The 21,921-nt window shown below is 28.6% G+C and overlaps 2 protein-coding genes across 4 annotated transcripts in view; one reads left to right on the forward strand and one right to left on the reverse strand.

The window, feature by feature from the left end:
* The window catches only part of hfw (leucine-rich repeat domain-containing protein hfw), a 107,422-nt gene extending 94,080 nt beyond the window's left edge, over positions 1-13,342 (forward strand). For 2 of the 3 annotated variants that reach the window (XM_075363957.1, XM_075363959.1), the window contains 3 exons: positions 2,481-2,597; positions 6,807-6,875; positions 13,067-13,342. In XM_075363957.1, coding sequence (XP_075220072.1) covers positions 2,481-2,506 — 26 coding nt within the window. In that variant the 3' untranslated portion in view covers positions 2,507-2,597; positions 6,807-6,875; positions 13,067-13,342. Of the gene's footprint in view, positions 1-2,480; positions 2,598-6,806; positions 6,876-9,031; positions 9,117-13,066 lie in introns of all 3 variants that reach the window. The other variant, XM_075363958.1, reaches the window with a different exon arrangement.
* The window catches only part of LOC142323766 (cytochrome P450 3A24-like), a 66,253-nt gene that overhangs the window by 8,271 nt on the left and 36,061 nt on the right, over positions 1-21,921 (reverse strand). Inside the window, exons 3-10 of the mRNA XM_075363953.1 lie at positions 19,102-19,154; positions 17,303-17,399; positions 14,052-14,168; positions 13,596-13,684; positions 11,521-11,672; positions 10,019-10,143; positions 6,496-6,627; positions 1,540-1,671 (exon numbers count right to left, since the gene is read on the reverse strand). Of these exons, the coding sequence (XP_075220068.1) occupies positions 1,540-1,671; positions 6,496-6,627; positions 10,019-10,143; positions 11,521-11,672; positions 13,596-13,684; positions 14,052-14,168; positions 17,303-17,399; positions 19,102-19,154 (897 nt within the window). The remainder of the gene's footprint in view (positions 1-1,539; positions 1,672-6,495; positions 6,628-10,018; positions 10,144-11,520; positions 11,673-13,595; positions 13,685-14,051; positions 14,169-17,302; positions 17,400-19,101; positions 19,155-21,921) is intronic.

Raw genomic sequence — 21,921 nt, forward strand, 5'->3', positions numbered from 1 at the left:
GTGAATTTTTAGAAATATTGAAAAAGATTAAGAGTTTTTGTGATGATTATAAGTGATATTTTTTAAAATAAATTAATTAAGTAATAGTTATAAAATAAAGTCAATAAAAAGCCTGAATATTGAGGAAGAGTTAGAGAGAAAAATATAGGAAGTACTTATTAGAGAAAAATATATCATTAAATAATTTGAGCAGAAGACTGAAAAATAAATCACATTTTATTAATATAAATCTGAAAAAAAATGAACTGCAGAAACTAAAGATTTATTTTTATACTATACACTACACAACTTTGGGAAAAATTAGCAAAAAAGAATTCAACAGTGTACTTGACCTTACCATAAACTATATACCTACACCAAAAAAAAAAACTGTCTGTCAATCTTATATATGTGATCCAGGACAGTGCTAGTATTCCCCATCATACAGGTCCACTTATTCACATAATCTAGCAAAATCTTTTTAAGAAAATGAGTAAATAGTTGAGCTTCGTAGCTCAATCTTTTCAGATACTGGCTGATATACTGATTTTTCATAAATGATGAAATTTATTTAAAATAATAAGTTATCAAAATAAAATTATGAATTTATTTTTTAATAAATATTATTAATTTTATGGGTGTAATCTGGAGTTAAACCATGCAGCAAAGAGTAATGGGATTAAATTAAACTGTAGTTGAAAAGTACACACAAAGGGTTATTAAATGAGTGAAACAAAGTCTTATTTTAACTTGACTTTTGATATTTCATGTTTGTTTATATATTTATGCAGTATACATATATATTTGCAGTTAAGGCCAAACGCAATATCTGATTTTTACAAAATTTTTTAGTAAGGTCACTTGCTATAAAGTAGAGTGATATGTGTTAAACAATTTTTCATACTGTTCTGTTTCAAAATTGCTGCTGACAACGTTTTTGGATGATGGTTGAAGAGGTACTGTGGAGGGAAAGTTTCATTCACCAAGGCCATCACTTCTGATAGACTGAACATGTAACTCCTTCCTTTCATTCACGATTTTATGGACCATTTTTAGTTTTATCTCTTAGAAAATAGATGCTAGATACTTCAGAATTTTATATTCTACTCCATCATCCGAACATCTCTCTCTCTGAGATCATTCTCTCATAATTGTACAACATTATGCTTATTGTTTCCTCATTTCCTCTCTGATACTATATTAAAAAAAAGGAGTAGGGATATAGTGGAAGCATCTTTTCAATAACCATAAATCAGTAAAGTCTGGTGTCCTAACAAATTGTTGGTATTGCAAATAAAATATAATTAATTTTGGCATTGGCCAAATCTTCAACAATCAATTATTTCAATTTATATTCCAGGCTATTAAATACTAAATGACTATGATTTACTGCTCAAAGAACTGCTAATAGATTATTATAATTACTACTAACAATTAATTAAAATATATGTGTAAGAAATACAATAAGAATTAGTGTTTCATGAGCAATAAGTTTTAAAAAAACATTAATAGCTATAAATAATTATAGCATAGGTTAGTTGTACAAATGGTGCTGCTTACAAATTTTAATAATTGTTTTGTTATTTCCTTGTATAAATTCTCTTGAATGTCAGGATTAGAAGCTAGTGTGTGAATAGAAAGAGCTAATGATGATTTTGCCGCTCTTCCAACTGTAAGAATTACTTCCATGCACTAAAAAAAAAGAAAAAGATTTTTAACATCCAATGGAATTGCAATAAATAAAAATAAAAAAATTTAAGAAGTTTATCTTCTTCAAAGAAGGAAAACAAAGAAAATCTCTACAGATGTTAACATGCTTTCACAATTTTCATTGCCTTCATGGCTGCTGGAAGCTACATTGCGATCAAATACATGTTAATTCATCATTTTATATCTTCTTGTTAATGGTTTTTACCTATAATTTTTAATAAAATTTTCTACATCTGTTTTTTTCATTTGCAAATGAATTGTCTATATAATTGTGCAATGTTGCCTAAAAAATTATATTTTTAAAAATTATAATGAGTTGAATAGCATTTATATTTTATAATTACTAAAATATTGTGAAATATTTGTAAATGTGGTTATAGGTGATTATTGATCTTGTATTTAAAATATTTTGTTATAGTGTTTATTTAAGAAAAGTTATTTTTATTAAATAATTAGTTAATATGAAGACCAAAAATCAACAGATCACAGTCTGATGTTTAACATCAACAATTATGATTAAATAATACTCTGTAATTTTATCATGATTTGTTATCAATGATCTGAATTAGCATTTTATTTTACAGTGAAGTATGATAGTACAACTCCATTTTTCATGTTTACATAACAAGAATACCAAAAAAAAACATGTAAAATAATTAAATATTTTATTTGAGGTATATAATAATGTATTATATGCAAGCAATATATAAATATAATGAAATAATTATTTTTTTAAATATAGTATATAATTATAATGTATAAAATAATAGATTATAATTGTTCTTTTCCAGAGGTAGATTTGCTGTTCCATGGTTAATTAAAGGAACTGCTACATATTTCATGGAAATCTATGGGAAAGCCTTCATCACACCATCACAAAGGGCAGAGTTATAAATATTAAAAAAGTGGTACATTTAAATACATAAAAATAATAAATATATGAGATAATAATGATGAAAATATCTGATAATAATAAATAAATAAAATTAGTTCCCAGTAATAATTAATATATAACAAATTAATCCACTATTCGATGACCTGATACGGCACACCACACTCCCATTTTCTGACAGTGTAAGGGGTTTTCATGTAACACATGTGGATTTTCAGTTGACCAAATTCTAGTGTTTTGACTGTTCATGTGGCCACTGAGGTGAAACCTTACTTCATCAGTGAAGAAAACATGGTCAAGCTCTACAATTCCATAGTTTTCAACAAATGAAATGAATAGTAAGCTAGTGTTAAAGTATAATGATGAATCTGGTTGGAGGTTGAATTATATCTTGGGATATAATAATTATTATTTTTGTAAATAATTATTTTAATTTAATTTTAAATAAATTAGTCAAGTCATATTAATATTAGCATAATAAGGTTCTTCTCATTGATTGAAAAAGTATGTTACGTAACACATAATACAATAGTATTTTTATTTTTTTGTCTGGTTTGATGGAAGTGGATGTTTTTATTTTTAAGTAATTATTCTTTTCTTCATTAACAGTAAACATGCATTTCAAAATATAAATGCGTGGAAAAGTTAAAATTTTTATCCTGAAAACTTATTCTGACTTTGATAGTTATTCTGACTAGATATAGTACTATATTTTAGATTAATGTACAAGGGCGGTCCAGAAAGTAACTTACGTTTGTGCCTGGCGTGAAGATGGGTGGAGATAGAGCCGCCATGTTGGTATCAAAATGTTTCTACACTCAGTACGCATCAAGCTGTCATAGTGTGTGGATGCTAAGATTTTTCTCCTTTGTTTGTTGTGAATTATTAAAATGTGCACTTTAATAGAAAATCCTGCAAGCTGTGAGGTGCGTTCAGTGATTAGGTTTTTACTGGCAAAAAACCTTAAACCAATTGAAGTTCATCGGCAACTTTGTGAGGTATACAGAGATGGAATAATGAGTGAAGGTGGAGTAAGGCAGTGGTGCATTTAGTTTAAAAATGGCCACACCAGTGTTCATGATGAGGACTGTAGTGGTCGGCCTAGCCTTGTGACTGATGAACTGATGATGAAAATCAACGATAAAATTTATGAAAATCGCCACATTATGATTACGGAACTCTCGCTTCATTTCCCCCAAATTTCATGAAGTTTACTGCATGAACTTGTATTGGGAAAGCTTGGTTATCACAAGTTTTGTGCAAGATTGGTGCCAAAAATCTAAGGTGGCAGATTTATACAGAGAAGGAATTGAAAAGCTTGAGCATCGTTATGGTAAGTGCCTCAATTTATATGGCATCTATGTAGAAAAATAGTTTAAGACTGTCCCTTTCAAATATATATAATAACATTTCCTTTTTTTATTTGGTTGGTTTTTTATTTCAAAACATAAGTTAATTTCTGGACAGCTCTTGAATTAATCTAATATATTTAACAAATATATATTATTTTAAGAAGATAGATTAAGATTTCAACCTGTTACCATAGGAGAATACTATAATATATAATTTTGTTGCTATATAAAAAGGATAATAATTCTAACTTTAAAAATTAATTTTTTTAGTTTTCTTAATGTGTACATTGCAATCTGTTCAACAAGTGAACTATAAGCAATCCCCCATGGTTGAATGAGATTAGGATCATATGTATGACATGTAAATGAGGTGTAGTCTTGCACAGATTCTGGCTGACCATTCCTGAGACAGGTGGTTGATTGAATCCCAACACCACCCAAACTACACTGGTATCCGCTGTCTAGTATTCAAATCCACATAAAAGCAATTAAGTTTTACTAGGATTTGAACTTCAGAACGTTTGACTTCAAAAATCAGCTGTTAAACAACTGATTCGCATGAGTCTGGTGGGCTAAAAATTAAATGTTTATTTTTTTTCTTCAGTCATCTGACTGGTTATATGTAACTTTCCAAGATTCCCACTCTAGTGCCAGTCGTTTAATTTTGGTATACCCCTACATCCTACATCCTTAACAATTTGTTTTAGTTATTCCAAATGTTGCCTGCCTGCACAATTTTACCCATCTACCTGTCCTTCCAATATTAAAGCGACTATTCCAGGATGCATTAATATGTGGCCTATAAGTCTGTCTCTTCTTTTAGCTATACTTTTCCAAATGTTTCTTTCTTCATCAGTTTGCAGCAACACCTCTCCATTTGTCACTTTATCTACCCATCTGACTTTTAACATTCTCCTATAGCACCACATTTCAAAAGCTTCTAATCTTTTCTTCTCAGGTACTCTGATTGTCCAAGTTTCACTTCTATATAAAGCTATGCTTCAAACATATACTTTCAAAAATCTTTTCATGACATTTAAATTAATTTTTGATGTAAACAAATTATATTTCTGACTGAAGGCTTGTTTCACTTTTTATATCGCTTCTGCTTCATCCATCTTTAGTAATTCTACTTCCTAAACAACAAAATTCTTCCACCATCGTAATCTTTTCCTATTTTTATATTCAGTGTCCATCTACATTATTTCTACTACATTTCATCACTTTCATTTTATTCTTGTTTATTTTCATGCGGTACTTGTTGTGTAGGACTTCATCCATGCCGTTTATTGTTTCTTCTAAATCTATTTTACTCTCAGCTAGAATTACTATATATCATCAGCAAATTGTAGCATCTTTATCTTTTCACCTTGCACTGTTACTCCAGATCTAAATTGTTCTTTAACATCATTAACTGCTAGTTCTGTGTAAAGATTAAAAATTAACAGGGATAAGGAACATCCTTGTCAGATTCCCTTTTTTATTACTGCTTCTTTCTTATGTTCTTCAATTATTACTGTTGCTGCTTGGTTCCTGTAAATGTCAACAATTGTTTTTTTATATTTTCTAAAATTATCCATCGACTGTAATATATCCTCTGATATCCAAGGTTTTCTACCACTTCTATTTGTTCTGCCTAAGTTTGCTTCTGCTGATTTAAGAATTTCCTTTTTAATATTCTCCCATTCTTCTTCTATATTTTCTACCTTATCATTTTTACTCAGACCTCTTACGATGTCCTCATCAAAACCTTCTTTACCTCCTTTTTCTCAAGCTTCTCTAAACTCCACTGATTCATCTGACACTTTTTCTTCAGGTTTTTAAACCCCAATCTACATTTCATTATCACTAAATTATGGTCGCTATCAATGTCTGCTCAAGGGTAAGGTTTGCAGTCGAGTTGATTTCTAAATTTTTGCTTAACCATGATATAATCTATTTGATTCCTTGCAGTATCACTTATCTTTTTTCATGTGTATATTCTTCTATTATGATTTTTAAACTGTGTGTTGCACTTACTACATTATACTTCGTGGAAAACTCTTTAAGTCAGTCTCCTCTTTCATTCCTTTTGCCCAGCCTATATTCACCCACAATATTTCCTTCCTGGCCTTTTTCAATGCTTACATTCCAATCTCCAACTATTATTAAATTTTCATCCCCTTTTATGTGTTTAATTGCTTTGTCAATTTCTTCATATACACACTCTACCTCATCATCATCATGGCCACTTGTAAGCATATAGATGTTAACAATCGTTGTCAACATAGATTTTGATTTCATCCTTATTTCAATGATTCTATTGCTATGCATTTTGAAATACTATACTCTCTTTCGTATCTTCTTGTTTATTTGAAGCTGAGTTAATTATTCTAAAATCACCTGACCAAAAGTTGTTTTTCTCTTCCCACCAAACCTTGCTAATTCCTACTACATCTACATTTAACCTATCCATTTCCCTCTTTAAGTTTTCTAACCTACCAACCTTTTTTAGACTTTTAACATTCCACGCTTCGACTCGTAGAATGTATTAATATTATATATATATATAAACTCATATACCAATGTAATTAGTTGATCTTTGGTCAAAAGTGTTTGCAAATTTTCTTCTTGAACTCCTTTTTCTTTAGCAGCTAATTGTTTTTCTTCTTCAGCAGCTGCTAATAATAAATCAACAAAGTCGACAGCTCTTCCCTAGAAAAATAAAAAAGTAATTAAACTTATATTTGTACATTATTTAAAAATGCTTTTAGATCATGACTTTACAAATCTTGCTTTTAGCAATCATGACTTGACTAGAATAGCTGGTGAAGTCAAAATAAGACTAAACATCAAAATTCCCAATTTCTGAGTAATAATATTTTTGATTTTAGGGGCTTGATTAGGCTGCTTGTCCACTGGAAGAGACTAAGCGACTACTAGACCGTCTATAGCCGATTTTGGTGAGTACAATTATGAAAAACTGAGGTCGTCCATTTTATTGGCTAGATCATGCCGCTGTACTAACTTTTGTACTGACACGCCTTTGTACTAATGCCACTTGGCGTTAGTACAAAGATTAAAAACAGGCGAACGATTAAAAACAAGTTGAACGATTGAACTGTAGTGTACTAGCAATTACGAGTAGAGAGGCAAATCTTAATCCAAGGGGATCTGTTGCATGTTGTCTGTTGCAGCCAGTAAATCACATGTAGTCGGCCGCTCAAGGTTGCTTGCAATAAAGCAGTTCTGTTGCACTCTTTACAGTGGGTGTTACTGTGAATGTACTTGCATGATCTTGTAGTCACTCATAATAGTCTCTTTCAATGCACCTTATTCTGTGGGGAAAATTTATGAAAAATTTATTTGTAAAGAAGTGATCCCTAACAAAAAAATTAAAAAAAAATATTAAAATAGAATTGTTTAAAAATATTGAAAAAATTAAGTATAACTTTTGAAAGTAATGAAAAAAATTTCTTCTCATTTTGGGTTCTGAATATAATATAGGGTCCAAAGTAATTTTAGTAGACCTTTAAGAGATGAAGAAAAATAAAATTTTTTTTTAGTAGTAATTAAAAGAGTTAGGACCAAAAAACAGTTTCAGGGTCTATAATCTTTTTTTTTCTAACCTCTGGGACCACTGTTAGGTATTGGTTCAGAGGATGAGCTGAATGATTTTGTAGCATGTTTGAAAATGCCATGCCTGACCAGGATTCGAATCCAGGACCTCCAGATGAAAGGCTGAGATGCTACCACTCACACCATGGAGGCTGGCAGGGTCTATAATCTAAAAAATTGTAGCAATTCTTTATAACTCCATGTATAAAGTATAAACCTTCAAAACATTCTGACAACTATTTAGACCAAATGGAGATAGAGGAAATTTGAAGAAATCAGTTTGGTCAATCTTGAGATATAAGGCCAAAAGTAGCGCGACACACATATATATGCACATGCAGAATGGCACACAATAAGTTGACACATCTGAATTTTGGGTATTTATTTTTTAATTTAATATTATGATTACAACTTTAATACCAAATAAAGTTTAAATAAACTTTAAATACCAAATTTTGTGGAAAGTTCTTTTACTGCATGACAAGTTCAATATGGCCCCCGTTATGCTTAACAACCTCTTTAGGCGAGTGTGAATGTTTCTGATGACTCTGTGACAGAAGTCCTGTTTAACCTCTTTACACAACTGAACTATCCACACACGCATTTACATAAGATTTGCAGGTCTTAATTTGAAAAGTTTCTCTTTTAAATATCCCCATAAAAAAGTCTAAGGATTTAAATCCAGGCTCAAAGGTGTCCAAAAGAAACCTCCATTGTGGCAGCCTGGATAACGATTTGAAATTATGCGATTACCAAAATCTGAATTTAAAAAATCCAACACAACATTAGCGGTGTGAGGGGTTGCATCATCTTGCATACACCTCTATAGTCAACTCAGTCGCAAACAATTTGGATAGAAAATCATTCCTTAACACTGGCCCTATCTATCCATGGCTGCTTAAAGCTGCCCAAACAGTTACTTTAGGCCTGTGTTATTGTTTTTCATGCATGATTTGTGATGCTGCTATCACCCATAAGTGGACATTTTGTTTGTTAATGTTCCATCAATGTGAAAATAAGCCTCTTCTGAAAAACAGTTGAACAGAACATAATCTTTCCCCTTCTGACCACTGTTCAAATTTCAACCTTCTTTGCTTGTTAGGTTGTGTTAACTTATGCAGGACAGTCAGTCTGAGATCATTTTGTAACAATCTTTGTAATATATGATGATATATTACCATTTCTCGTGAAGCTCACCGTGTAGACTTTTCTGGGCTACATTGCATGGCAACTCAGAGTGCTTTGACATTTACCAGAGAACGAACGGGAGCTGCTTTAGGTCGTTTCGTTTCTTTTATGCTACCTTCTTCCTCAAATTTATGGTATAAACAGAGAATGTTATTTCTTGGTGGAGTCCATTGAGTGTTAAAATGAGCTCAAAATTGTCACAGAGTCATTATAACACTTTTTGATTCAGTATAAAGAAGCACAAGTTTAGTGGCTATGAATTAGAGAAATGTTCTTGATCAACCATAGCTCAACAGTAACTGATGTGTTGCAGAATCAGAAGTGACTACAAAGACTAGGCAACATCTACCGATATTTCCAAGAAATGGGGATTACACACACACAACATGAAACACCAGGTAAAAAACATTTATTTATAATTGATTTCATAAATGTGTCAACTTATTGTGCACCACTCTGTATATACATATTTTTTTGGTCTAGATGAACAAATTGGAGCCTAAAATTTAACAATTAGTAAAAAATCCTATACTTATTTTGAATATGATCATTGTACTTTCCCCTTTAATATAGCTATTTCAGCTGTATTCGCCTGAAGAGTAAAATCCTTGAAGATTAACTATTCTTCATGGTTTCATGTTTATAGTATGAAAATCTTAAAACTGATATTTTATGAATCATTCATAGCCTATGTTATGTCTATGAATATTCATAAATCTTAGAAACGTCTATCTAATAAATGTTAGTTAAATATTTTCCTCTGCAAATACTATACTTACAGTACATTATATTAGTTTTACAGACATGTGTACAATGAAGATAATAAAGTTGAATTTAATGAACTCATTATTAAAACAAAAGAGTTAATGAATTCTGTTTAATTTACTAACTCATTTATTATATGTTTCATACTTACTGACTGATTAGGATAAAATCTAAACCGTATTACAACACAGTAGTGTAAAATACAGAAATACGCTATGTATTTACAAATAAAAAATTATGTTACACAGCATAAAAACATATGGAAAAAAAGATTTATTAATTGTGAATAAAAGATAGGAAATAAAGTTTAGTTCTACTATTAAAAAATAATCGTGTTGGAGAGCAAGATTGATTTTTTTTTGTTTTTTTGGCTTGGAAATCATCCTTTATTGTTATTGAATAACCATATGCACAAAATTTAAACTAAAACAATATTTACATTTCTAATCTGCCTTTATTTTATTTTTAATATTTTGATAGGATTATATTATTTTATTTTCATACCTTAAATAAGGAGAAAAAAAACATAATATACCTCAGGTTTAACATCTGATGTCGTCTTTTTTTCTTCAATTACTAAATCACTTAATCCAGTAAGATATTTGGCTGCAGCGGGCCTTAATACAAAATTATCAAGCGAGCCAAGTGATTCAAATATAACTGAAATAAAATAATATTTTATTTTTAATATATTAGTATTAATTCATAATATAATGCATTTGAAAGTATAATGACATTTAAGTATATAATGGAAATCAGTGAGACAATGACTTTATCTACATAACAGGTAATTTACCTTCTCAATAAACTGGTATTAATTTTTTTTTCTATTTAGGTAGAGTAATTCTAAAAACAAAAGTTACGGACATTTTAGTTCATTTTGTGTTAAAGGATAATTTCCTTTTAGCATTCGATGTAAGTGTTAGTATTAATATTTCATTTCTCCAAATTTGATTTTCTTCTTGAACTGCTTTTTGTTTAGCAAGTACCTGTTTTACTTTTTCAGCAGCTGTTAATAATAAAGAAACAAAACTGACCATGTTTCCCAGAAAATGTAATAGTAATTAAATCATTTGTCTAAATATTTAAATCGAGCTGTTTTTATACCATTCCTGTTGGAGATATGCATTGAGAAAAAATCATGTTGTAAATTTGTTGTGTTTTGATATTTTTTCATGGTTTTTCATTTGATTTATATGTGTTTGTAATGGTAATAACTATGAGGAAGGTTGTTCTGTTAACTATGTTGATCGAGGACAATAAATTATGAACATCTAATCTGGCCAATTATTGAGAGATATTTATTCATAAAGATGATCCCATTCAAGTAAACGTTTTGTAGTAAGTGTTATTTTTTGTATACATTGACCAGATTTCATTTGTAATATGGTACTCATATTTGTCTAGAAGTTTCTAATAATAACATTATTTTTGTTACAGTTATATGTTATATGCCTATATAGATGAAAATTACATCTTTACACTTATTATTTAGCAACTTAGAAATGTGGTAATGAATTTTGAAAAAACACTTTTTTTTTTCTTGAGAAAAGTATCACATTCAAACTAAGATTCCTTCATCATATGCTGGAGTAACAACAGTTTTAGTGTATTTACAGCTGCTTTTATGCAGTTGAATAGTTTGTTTTTCACAACATATGTAATGATGTCAACAATAAAATAAAACAAACAGATAATATCACATACAATCTATCATAAAATACTACCTAAAACCTAGTGGTGTTTCTAAACATATCAAAACTGCTACCAATTATAAATAAAATGATATAATAAAGATTTAGTTATGGGGTGATCCACCCCATAACTAAATGAGATATATAGTACTAAAATAATTTTTTGAAGTTAAACAGATATTAAATAGTAAAATTATAATAATATTTATTTTATTAATAAATATTATAAAATTAATAAATATATTTATTTATGCTTAGTTATTACAAAATAAATAAACCATATTTTAAATCATAATTTTGAAATTTTTCAAATTGACAAAACAATTTATGATTGATTACTTACATGGAGTGACTGACAACAGTGAATCTGGATTATCAACAACAAAAACATTGTTAACAGCTTTATAAAATCTTTGGTGTACTGTCTCATCAGCATTAAGATCCAAACCAAATATTGAAAATGCTATAGTATCATTTATGTAATTTGAAACATACCTAGAATCAGAAAAAAATTGTGAAGTACTGTACTAAAATAATTTTAGGTTAAATTTTGAATTAAAAACCATTTAGATTTAGCATAACAGCAGAAGATATACTTGTGACCTAGCAAAAATATATTCAAACTATATTAACTATATATTTAAATTAGAAGCCTGTTAATATGAAAAATGTAAATCTAGATTTTTATACGATGCAGAGCAAACTTAAAAATAAATTTTAACTGGTAAGGGCTGTTAGATTTACATAATAATTTGAAAATCTACAGGATTTATTTAATTGTGATCCATAGGTATTGGGGGTGAGTAAGTAAAGTAATGAGTGACATGTTAGGGGCAGGACTTATTGAAAATTAGAACTCAACAATTATGGTTGCAAAAAGCTAAAAACCAAGGTGCAGTAAACATTTTTCTTTTTAAGATGGGTAAATTACCTAATCAGAGATAGCTGCTGTGTGAGCTGTTCATACCTCTTTACCCTTTCTTATCCTTTGTTCTTTTTTCCTTCGACAAAAAATTTAATTAACCTCTTTTTCATCTAGTTTGATTTTATATTTAGATATCTGTACATGTAATTTCCTGTTTAGCTACTAGATATCATGGTTGCGTAATGCAGATTCTTCCTTAGATTATTTCCTTTGATTTAATTTTGAGATGAAAAATTCTGATATAACCCATTTAATAATTGCCATTACAAATTAATTATTGTGAAATCTTAAATTCATAGTACATAATAATAAAGTTCATGTTTAAGAACTACTAAATAAAAACTCATCTTCAAAGCAATTTGTGAAATTTATCATATTTTACTACCATTCTTGGTTAAAACAGTAATGAAGAGATCAGTGTATTATATTCTTAGTGGAATTGGAGTTTTTTTTTTCTTTCATTTGTGGTAATTTTTTTTGTGTTGAATATGGTAACCCAAAAGTTTGCCTTTTGTGTATGTAGTTTATGATGTTAAATTTTTGCAACAGTTTACAAATACACATACTGGATAATATGAATGGATTTTTAAATATTTAAGTATACTTTTTATAGAACGGTTTATCTTTCTAATTTAAATTTAATCCCACAGGCCAAAAAGCTGTAATGATCTAAACAAGTACAATCCCATCAAGTCCAGTCTAAAATAATTCTGTTGCAGATCGGTGTTATGTTTATGATTATAAAAACATGATACTTGATAAACAGCTAGTAGTAAACAGTATTTCTCTGCATTCATTAGAGAATGACAAACTGGTTAAGTTATGTTGTTGGATACTTGTCGATTTTTAAAAAATGTTTTTTAATATCATCATAGAATTTTTTTCTGTTATGTTGTTTTATCAAAAATAAAATCATCCACTATCTCTGACTGGAAAGTATTACACAAGGGTTATTTTTTTCAAGGTCAAATCACCCACTACAGCCCGGACTTGGCTCCATCCGATTTTCACCTCTTTGATCACATGAAATGCTGGCTAGGAGGACAACATTTTGGCACAGACATCGAGCTGTAGACCAGCGTAGAAACATGGCTGAAAACACAGGCGGCTCCGTTCTATGACAAGGGTATTGGAAGGTTGGTACTACGCTACGACAAATGTCTAAATCAGAGTGGTGACTATGTAGAAAAATAGTGTAACTATGTAAGTGTTTTTACAAATAAAAATTTTGTTATTTTCACTGTGGTTTTAATTTTGTGACCGATAGGACCTTGAAAAAAAAATACCCTCGTAATAACTTTTTATGCTGGATTTCATTAAATAAGCTCATCTGGTAAAGCAACTGACTAATATATCTAGATCATGGATTTGATTCTGATAATTGTAAGAGAATTTTTCATAATAAAAGCACTACTGCGTTCAACATAAAAAACATAAATGACGCAATTTTAAGTATAAAATAAATCTTTCTACATAACATTGAAAGTACTTACTGTGATATATTTATAGAACTCTCTTGACCTACTGATTTTACAAGATGCTGAGTTAAAGTTGCTGAAGTTTGAGAAATCCTTGGAAATAGCTATAATAAAAGGAGAATACATATTTTCATTAAGAAATTCCTTAGTAATCAATGTTTCAGAAAAAATCTTATTTTTAATCATAATAAAAATGGATTATTCTGAGCAAAAAAAAATTATTTTATAAAATGAATTGTTGAACATAGTTTTATTTTATATTTGTCAATGCATTGGAATTGTGAAATCTGCAGGCTAAATGATATTACTCAATTCTTGACCATGTACTCCATTTTGTAATTTTTATTTTACTACATTTTAAAAAATATCCTACTAAGATTTTAATTTCTTGAAGTATGAAGTACTTCATGTGATTAAAATATTCTCAGTTCTTAATGATAATATTTTCAATATTATCTTTTTTTGACTCACCTTTTTTATTTTGCCACCAGAAAATGCAATGTTCAGTACTTTCCTTAATTCTTTACTTTCTTTTCCTTCAATATGAAGAAGACTGTTATGAAGAACAGACTGCTTGACTCTTGAAGCCTAAAATACAGATAAAAAAATCTAATTAATCCTTAAGAAAAAAATACATTATGTGTGAAATTTTATTTTTATTAATAAAAATTAATATTATAATAGTAAATTAATATTATAATCAATAGGAGCAGAAGATCCTGATGATGCTTGAGAACACATTTTTGTTAACGATTTATATGTTACTTCTGTTTTACAGGATTATTTTCTTACAAAGTTACATTCTTTTTTTCAGCTACAAATCAATATATTACCTAATCTCCATTTTTTATCTCTTCTATTTTGAATAATATAGAAAAGTGACCTTTCTCAATTGAAATAGTTCAATGGATGAATTTGTCTGGTAGGCACCAGTGTGATTATGTTGATGGTTCGTTATGTTCTTGGATGAATATTAATTAGAGGTATACCTCACTCAGTTTTATTTATATTAAGAATGCATCATGTGTACTTAAATGTAGATTACTTTCAAGAGGATAGCTACATCAATGTTTTGGATTTTTCAATGTCAAAGATAAATGATGATCTATGCTGCCCGGAAGCCTTTTAATCTGGAATTTTCAGCATAACTTCATTTTATTTTTTGTAGCAGATATCAGACAAAAGATTTTTCTAGCGATTACTTGAAAACAAAGCACTTCTGAACATTCGTTTATGGGAATTTTTAAATTTATATTAATATTCCCAAATCAGCTTGTGAACTGTTGCCATGCAATTTTGAATCACTGTGTTTAAATAACAATAATTAATAATATAGTACAGGTTACAGATCATATATCATTGTACATCTTCTCAAATGGATTTAAATGTTAATTTCATTTGATGGGAAGAATGTAATCAACATAGGGGAATTTAGATAATAATAGAAGATAAGAGAACCACTTTTAAATTTATAGTCAGTTTACCATTTTTTTATCTATGCTAAATTTTGATATAGAAATTACAGATTATTAACTAACTACATTATTATTAAAAAATTAGGGGTGGGGCCTATTTCATATAACTGAAATAATATTAAAAAATCAGGGTTCTACTTCATTATTGTTTACATTTTTTACAAAATATACAAATTTTAACTTAAATTAGTAATAACATTTCAGACAACATTGATTAAAGAATTACACCCATGTATACCATATGTACACTCAAATATACACCTACAACAAAAATAAAATGTATTATTAAATGAACAAGAAAATTAAGTTGACAATGCTACCAATTTAGGAAACAGATACTAATTAATACTACGCTTTTTAGAAAGTTTGTGTGTGTATATATATAACTGTGTGTAACAACTTGAACTTACTACTCCTACTGTTTGAAGTATAAATTTTGTTGTCTGAAGTATATGTGCCATCATAGTTATCACAATAATTTGAACTCTTATTTACACCATTCAAAATTCCTATCGAAGCAAATGTCAAATTATATGCCAAGATTTATAGTATTTATATTATGTAATTAAATGTTTCATTATACATTCTGTATGGTAGAATAGCAGCATCTTTGCCTTTCATCCAGAAAGTTATTAGTTCAAATTCCAATTAAGCTTGGCACCTTTTTATACACTACAAAATTAATTCACATATTTATAAAAAAAAAATACCATAACAAAGGAAACAACTGTAATTGGATAATTAATATATAGTTCTTAAGAAACAGAATTACTGTTTCTACTATTAATACATTAATTTATAAATTTACTATTAATACATCACATGAAATTTAGATGCTAATTAATCCCTAAAATACAGTTGAACATTATTGTTGAATAAATTAACGTACACTTGAAATAAATACGGTTGAAAATATAGTATAAATAGAATAAAATACAAGTGAAAAAATTAACATTCTTGCTAATGATCTGATTAAATCTTTCTGCGTTTCAGGCTGTTGCTACTTCTTAAACAACCTTCTTACACCCAGTCGGCTATAAAATAATGTTATGATGGAGGTATAAGTGTTTGTAAAATTTAATTTAAAAAATTTAAAAACATTTATATTATTACTAAATAAATAAAATGTAAATGTTTTTATTAAAAATGTTTATTAATAATAATTTTTATTTCTCAAAATTGTTAAATGAAACATTCTATAAGTTAAGCTAGAAAGGATGATAAAGTGCAATAGCAGTGGATGTGTTTAAATGTTGCTTTTTACAGTCAGACGTTTTATTTTAAGAGCGCAAAGACATTTCCAAAGCTTGAAACTAGCATCTGGAATTCCCAACACTTCTCTTCTAAAAATACCGTATTAACTAACAGAATATCTAATTTAAGCATGATGCTTTGTATAAATCATCGCTATACAATAGCATTTTAAAAGTTTAAATGAAATTATAACTTGATAAAAAAGTAAGTTGAAAAAATTATTCAGAGAAAATTAAATTTATAATAAGTTCATTATAGGATTTTTTTATTTTTATTTAAAATATATTAGTAGCAATAATTTATAATGAAAACAACTTTGTTTCTCAAAAAAATATATTTATTACACTCATAAAAAATTACCACTGTTAATTAAAATAAAATAAAAAATACATATTCATATAAAGTGTAAAAATAATTCTCAAGGATAATTTTGATAATTTCTAAAATTACAAGTTAATTTTAATGAAACAGTTTCTGAAGTGTAAAGCTGGATGCATTTGGTTGGTTCTCAAGAGGTGGTTACAATAGCAGATCAATTATTCTAAAGTAGATCATAAAATATTGTAATTTTTACTAATGTATTGTATTTGATTAAATAATGAATTTTGACAGTTTACAATTATCTGTGTCTCCTAAAAGGTTGGGTTTTAGAAGAAATATGTAAGAATTAAAGATTGATTTCATTATGTGTTTTAAATGATGAAAATTCCATAGAAGTCAGAATAACTTTTTTAAAATATAAACTTCTCCACTGTATTTGAGATTTAGAAGTAATTTCAGACATCTAAGTAGTATATATCTAATAACCTTATAAATGCAAGGAAAGTTCACTGTTTAAGTTTTTGTTGCTATTAAAATTACATAATTGGCACTGGTGGCACAGTTAAAACAATGTTTATTACTTAAATATAGAAATATTTAATTAAATACAATTATAGCATAAACTTTAAAAATATAATTAAACATCAGATAACAAAACAAGTTAAATCTTACCCTGTAACTTTGAAATTTATCTGCATCATCTTCTAAAAGTTTCTTTATTAATGATGGATCAGCAACAATTAAATTTGGTGTACGACCATCAAATGTTCTACAAAACGAAAAAAAAATTATTTTTGTATTTCATAATATATAAAATGAAACAAAATGTCTCATTTTCTAAATAGACATTCAGCCAAGTTAAATTCTGGTAATTCTATAAGGGATATATTTATAGGCTATTTCATTATTTTATAATAAATTTTCAGTTGTCTCTTGTACAAAAAATACATTTTCACATCTTCTTCAATTGTAATTTTTAAAATTTAAAAATGATTTAGCTGTTATCAGTGAGGTAAAACATGTACTTTCAGATGGTGGAATTGGTTTTACTAAAACTAATTTTTCAGTGAGTTTTATTAGCAAAATTTAAAATAATCTCTAAAAAAATGAAAATATAGGTATGATTAAATTGTTACGAAAAAGTAATGAAAATAAATTTTCATTTAAAATTTGTTAAAGTTATAGAATTCGTAGATAATAGCCTTAAGAATAGATTACAATAGTGATTATTTAGTTTTTCAAAATTTGTTTATAAGTAGTGGGTTTAAACCAACAAACTGGAAAACTTCACACTTAAAACAAAACCGGGATTTCAAACATTCGAAATCTTTCAAAATGTGAATAATTAATTGTCTTGACTATTATTTGTAAGTTTGAATTTCTCAAATATTTATAATGGATCAAAAGTTAAAGGCATTTGTTTTTGGAGTGCGTGACTCGTAACTACATATTGTTGCAGCAGTTGCGCGTCTACTTAGTGAGCAGTTTTTTTGTTTATTAAATACTTTCTTTTCATGTTTAGCCTCCGGTAACTACCGTTTAGATAATTCTTCAGAGGATGAATGAGGATGATATGTATGAGTGTAAATGAAGTGTAGTCTTGCATATTCTCAGTTCGACCGTTCCTGAGATGTGTGGTTAATTGAAACCCAGCCACCAAAGAACACCGGTATCCACGATCTAGTATTCAAATCGGTGTAAAAATAAATGGCTTTACTAGGACTTGAACGCTGGAACTCTCGACTTCCAAATCAGCTGATTTGGGAAGACGCGTTCACCAATAGACCAACCCGGTGGGTTGTTTATTAAATACTGCCGGTTCTAATGGTCATAGAAAATGTGCTCTTGGCAAAATTGTGTAGAATTTTCTTAGCTTACCGATGGTGCCAACGACGTTTTGTTATTTTAATAACTGTTATATTAGACAAACCAAAAGAAAACTGAAAAAAAAGATTTTTTTTACAATAAATAAAAAAAAATCAGCAACAAGATATTTTATAGTTTCATACGCTAATCCGTACACCTTCAGAAACCTTTTCCATTTGGTTTCGCGCTTGGAAAAATGTTTTCTACTATTTTATCCATTCAGATATAATATGCCTAGTCTATGATTAATTGCAGGTATTTTAATGTTCAACCACATTCAGCAAAGTTAAATTATGGGTATATAACCAAATAATCATCTTTTACCAACTAATCTTCGTGAAGAAATCAAACAAAACCTTTCAATGCATAACACTAGAATGTTAAATGACAAAAAATATATACATTTTTTAAAATAAATATTTAGAAAATAAATTTTTATTCGTTGGAAAAATTTCATAATTATTTAGTCTTGAGATAGAACAAGATGTTCATATTAATAATATTTATTTATCGTATTTTTTGAACGTTAACGTGTGATTTTTCTTTTCATGAATAAATGCTCTGAATATACAATAAAGTTTAAAAAAATGAAAAAGTATTCTTACCCGTAAACTTTTCCATGTTTCTGGATGTTTTCAAGATCATCCTCACCCAAATCCTAAAATGAAATATTGAAGTATTAACTCTAAAATTTACACTAGTAATGTAAACATAAATGACTTTTATTGTAATAAAGTGTTTTTTTGAAAGGAAAAATAAATCTTTATGTAAAATAATGATATTTTGTGAAAAATTTATTTACATACACGCATAATATATATATATATATATATATATATATCCATCACATCACTTTTCCTTCCACATACCAAATTCTCATCTACAGCACCAGCATCACCACAAACATTTTTATATGAAACTTTTTGTATAAATCAGAATTTATCTGACCAACCCCCAGATGCTTTAAACTCATCATAACCAAGTTCTTTACAATTTCTAGGGCTTTCTCGCATATCAAATCCCAGGGACCATAATGTTATTAGCACAAGCCCTGCAAAACCAGTCATAAGTCAAATGTCAACCACTAGGCCTGGTGTTTTAGGAAATGCACATTTTGTCATTTTCAGTCCCTGACTTTAGGATATCAAGTTTGCTTTTTAAGATATTGCTTATCTGAGTGTTCCCATTTTGCCATATCATGCACATTGAATTTTTCTTTTTCATAGATATTTATAAGTACACTTTTTCTTATAATGTCAAGTGTTTACAATTTTGAGATATTTGAAGAAACAATGATTGTAAAGATTTATATAAAATACACAAGCCTAAACATACAGGAAACGTATGTATAGAAAATTTACTACAAGAAAAAATACAGAATATTTTTGTACTGTAACAAAAATATTACACATGTTCAATGTACATTATAAACTTGCATAGCAACTGATAATCAATCACAGTGGTTGATGAATTGATTGAGATCATAACATCAACTCTAGGCATGAAGTGATGCGATTCACAACAGATAAACAAATTAGTCACACTGAGTATAAAATAAAACAAGGAAAATTACAATTTTTATTCCTGCTGTCTCTTTTTCAGAACTGATTGAACAGTAAATTCATTGTCCATTTCCAGTATTTAGAAGGTCCATTACTCAGAAGTAATGGAAGTAAAATCCATTAATATCACTCTAAAACTGCTGGGGAATCTGAAAGTGTCTGGTATTAAGAGGAGTCCTGTTATTTGGAAGTGTTCGTTAAGGGAAGTTTCACTGTTTGTATATATATATATATGTGTGTGTCTCAAGAGTTCTAAGTATAGGATAGGAGTTAGGGAGTAAAGAGTAAAAGAATGAGAGAGAGAAGTGAAAGAAGAAGTCTAAAGGTGCATATCCCTTGGATCCATTTTTAAACCACAGTTTATATTTGGTGTTACTAATTGATTACCACTTTAAATGAATACTATCCCTTACTTCAGCTAGTTATTCTTGGGCCTAGATTGTTGTTAAAACATTTTGCTCTTTTTGTAGTAATGTATTTCTATGTTCTGTTTTTTCTATATCATAATTTCTTTCTTTAGCATAAATCTAATTTTATTCTCTTTCTATTTTTCATTAATTTGGAAGTAAAAACATAATTATATATATTTTTTTTATGAAGTACTTGAAAGACTACCCTTATTTAGTGGAATTATATGATATAACTGAAGGATATACATAATACCAGACTGTATACAAGATTCCATTACCTTGAAGAAAATTAATTATAATAACCTAACTATTCTTGTATTTACAATACAGTATTTTAAATTAGAATTACTTTTATTATATAAAATTATTTCATACTAGATTAAGATTTAAGAATTGGGGTTTGTCCTATGAGTATTGTCATTAAACTTTTTGAAATTAACCTTTCAGTGTTTCTAGCCAGTTTTACCTTAAGAGGACTCAAAATCTGGCTTACCACATTAGAAGGTTTTTCTGGCAAACAGAATACTTCTTTTGGGCATCTCACATCCTTGGGAGTTAATTCTCCCATTCGTATTTGATCCTTAATATAATTTATATTTTGGTTGCACCGAAAAATGCACCACAGTTTTTAAATCATTCCTGAACATAATGTTTCTGGTTAGGAAACTAACCAGAAACATTACGATTATCATAGTCAAAGAGAATAGGAGAGGTCATTAAAGAGAGCTTATCAGTCATCGAATAAAATAAATTAGATATACGGAATACTTTAATATTCCTGTACCCACCGCCACTCCGCACTAAATCACCGCCAACTGGTCACTTGTTCAGATCTTCCTCGAAAGAGGAAAGATTCAGCCTCGCTCCTCGTAGTCGAGCACGCTCAATAATTATATTCCACTTCGTATATCACCTTCTTTAGACACTCTTCATGTAATATTACTCTTGTTAAACAAAATCTTTTCTATATATTTTGATAAGAAAATGGAGAAATTTTTTTTTGTGTTTGTACAAGTATGAAGCACATAATGCGATAAATTTCAGCATGATTGAAATTGCAGAGACATCTGACTGGTTGTTGAAAATAAAGTGGTTGTAACAGCAAATGGCACATGCACAATTGCAACTAGACCAATCTGTATTTTTGTTAAATGCTCATCTGCCATCAATTTTATTCAGTACTAGTAAAGTAGAGGTTGATGTGGTTGATGAAAGTTATTGTATGTAATTTTCATTTCCAACAACTGTGAATTGTGTGGTACAATAAATTTTATATAAAATAATTCAAAGGACACAGCACTGCCAAGATCTATCAATAAATGCACCTCATTTATAATAATAATATTATGAGTGACATCACTGTGAGAGATTGATGGAGAAAATGCAGAGCCAAAAAAATTTCAAATAGATATTATCAAATTAAAAAATGATGGTTACAGTGTTTAGAAATTTA

This window comes from Lycorma delicatula, chromosome 4, assembly GCF_047948215.1.
Source record: "Lycorma delicatula isolate Av1 chromosome 4, ASM4794821v1, whole genome shotgun sequence".
Classification (NCBI taxonomy): Eukaryota; Metazoa; Arthropoda; class Insecta; order Hemiptera; family Fulgoridae; genus Lycorma; species Lycorma delicatula.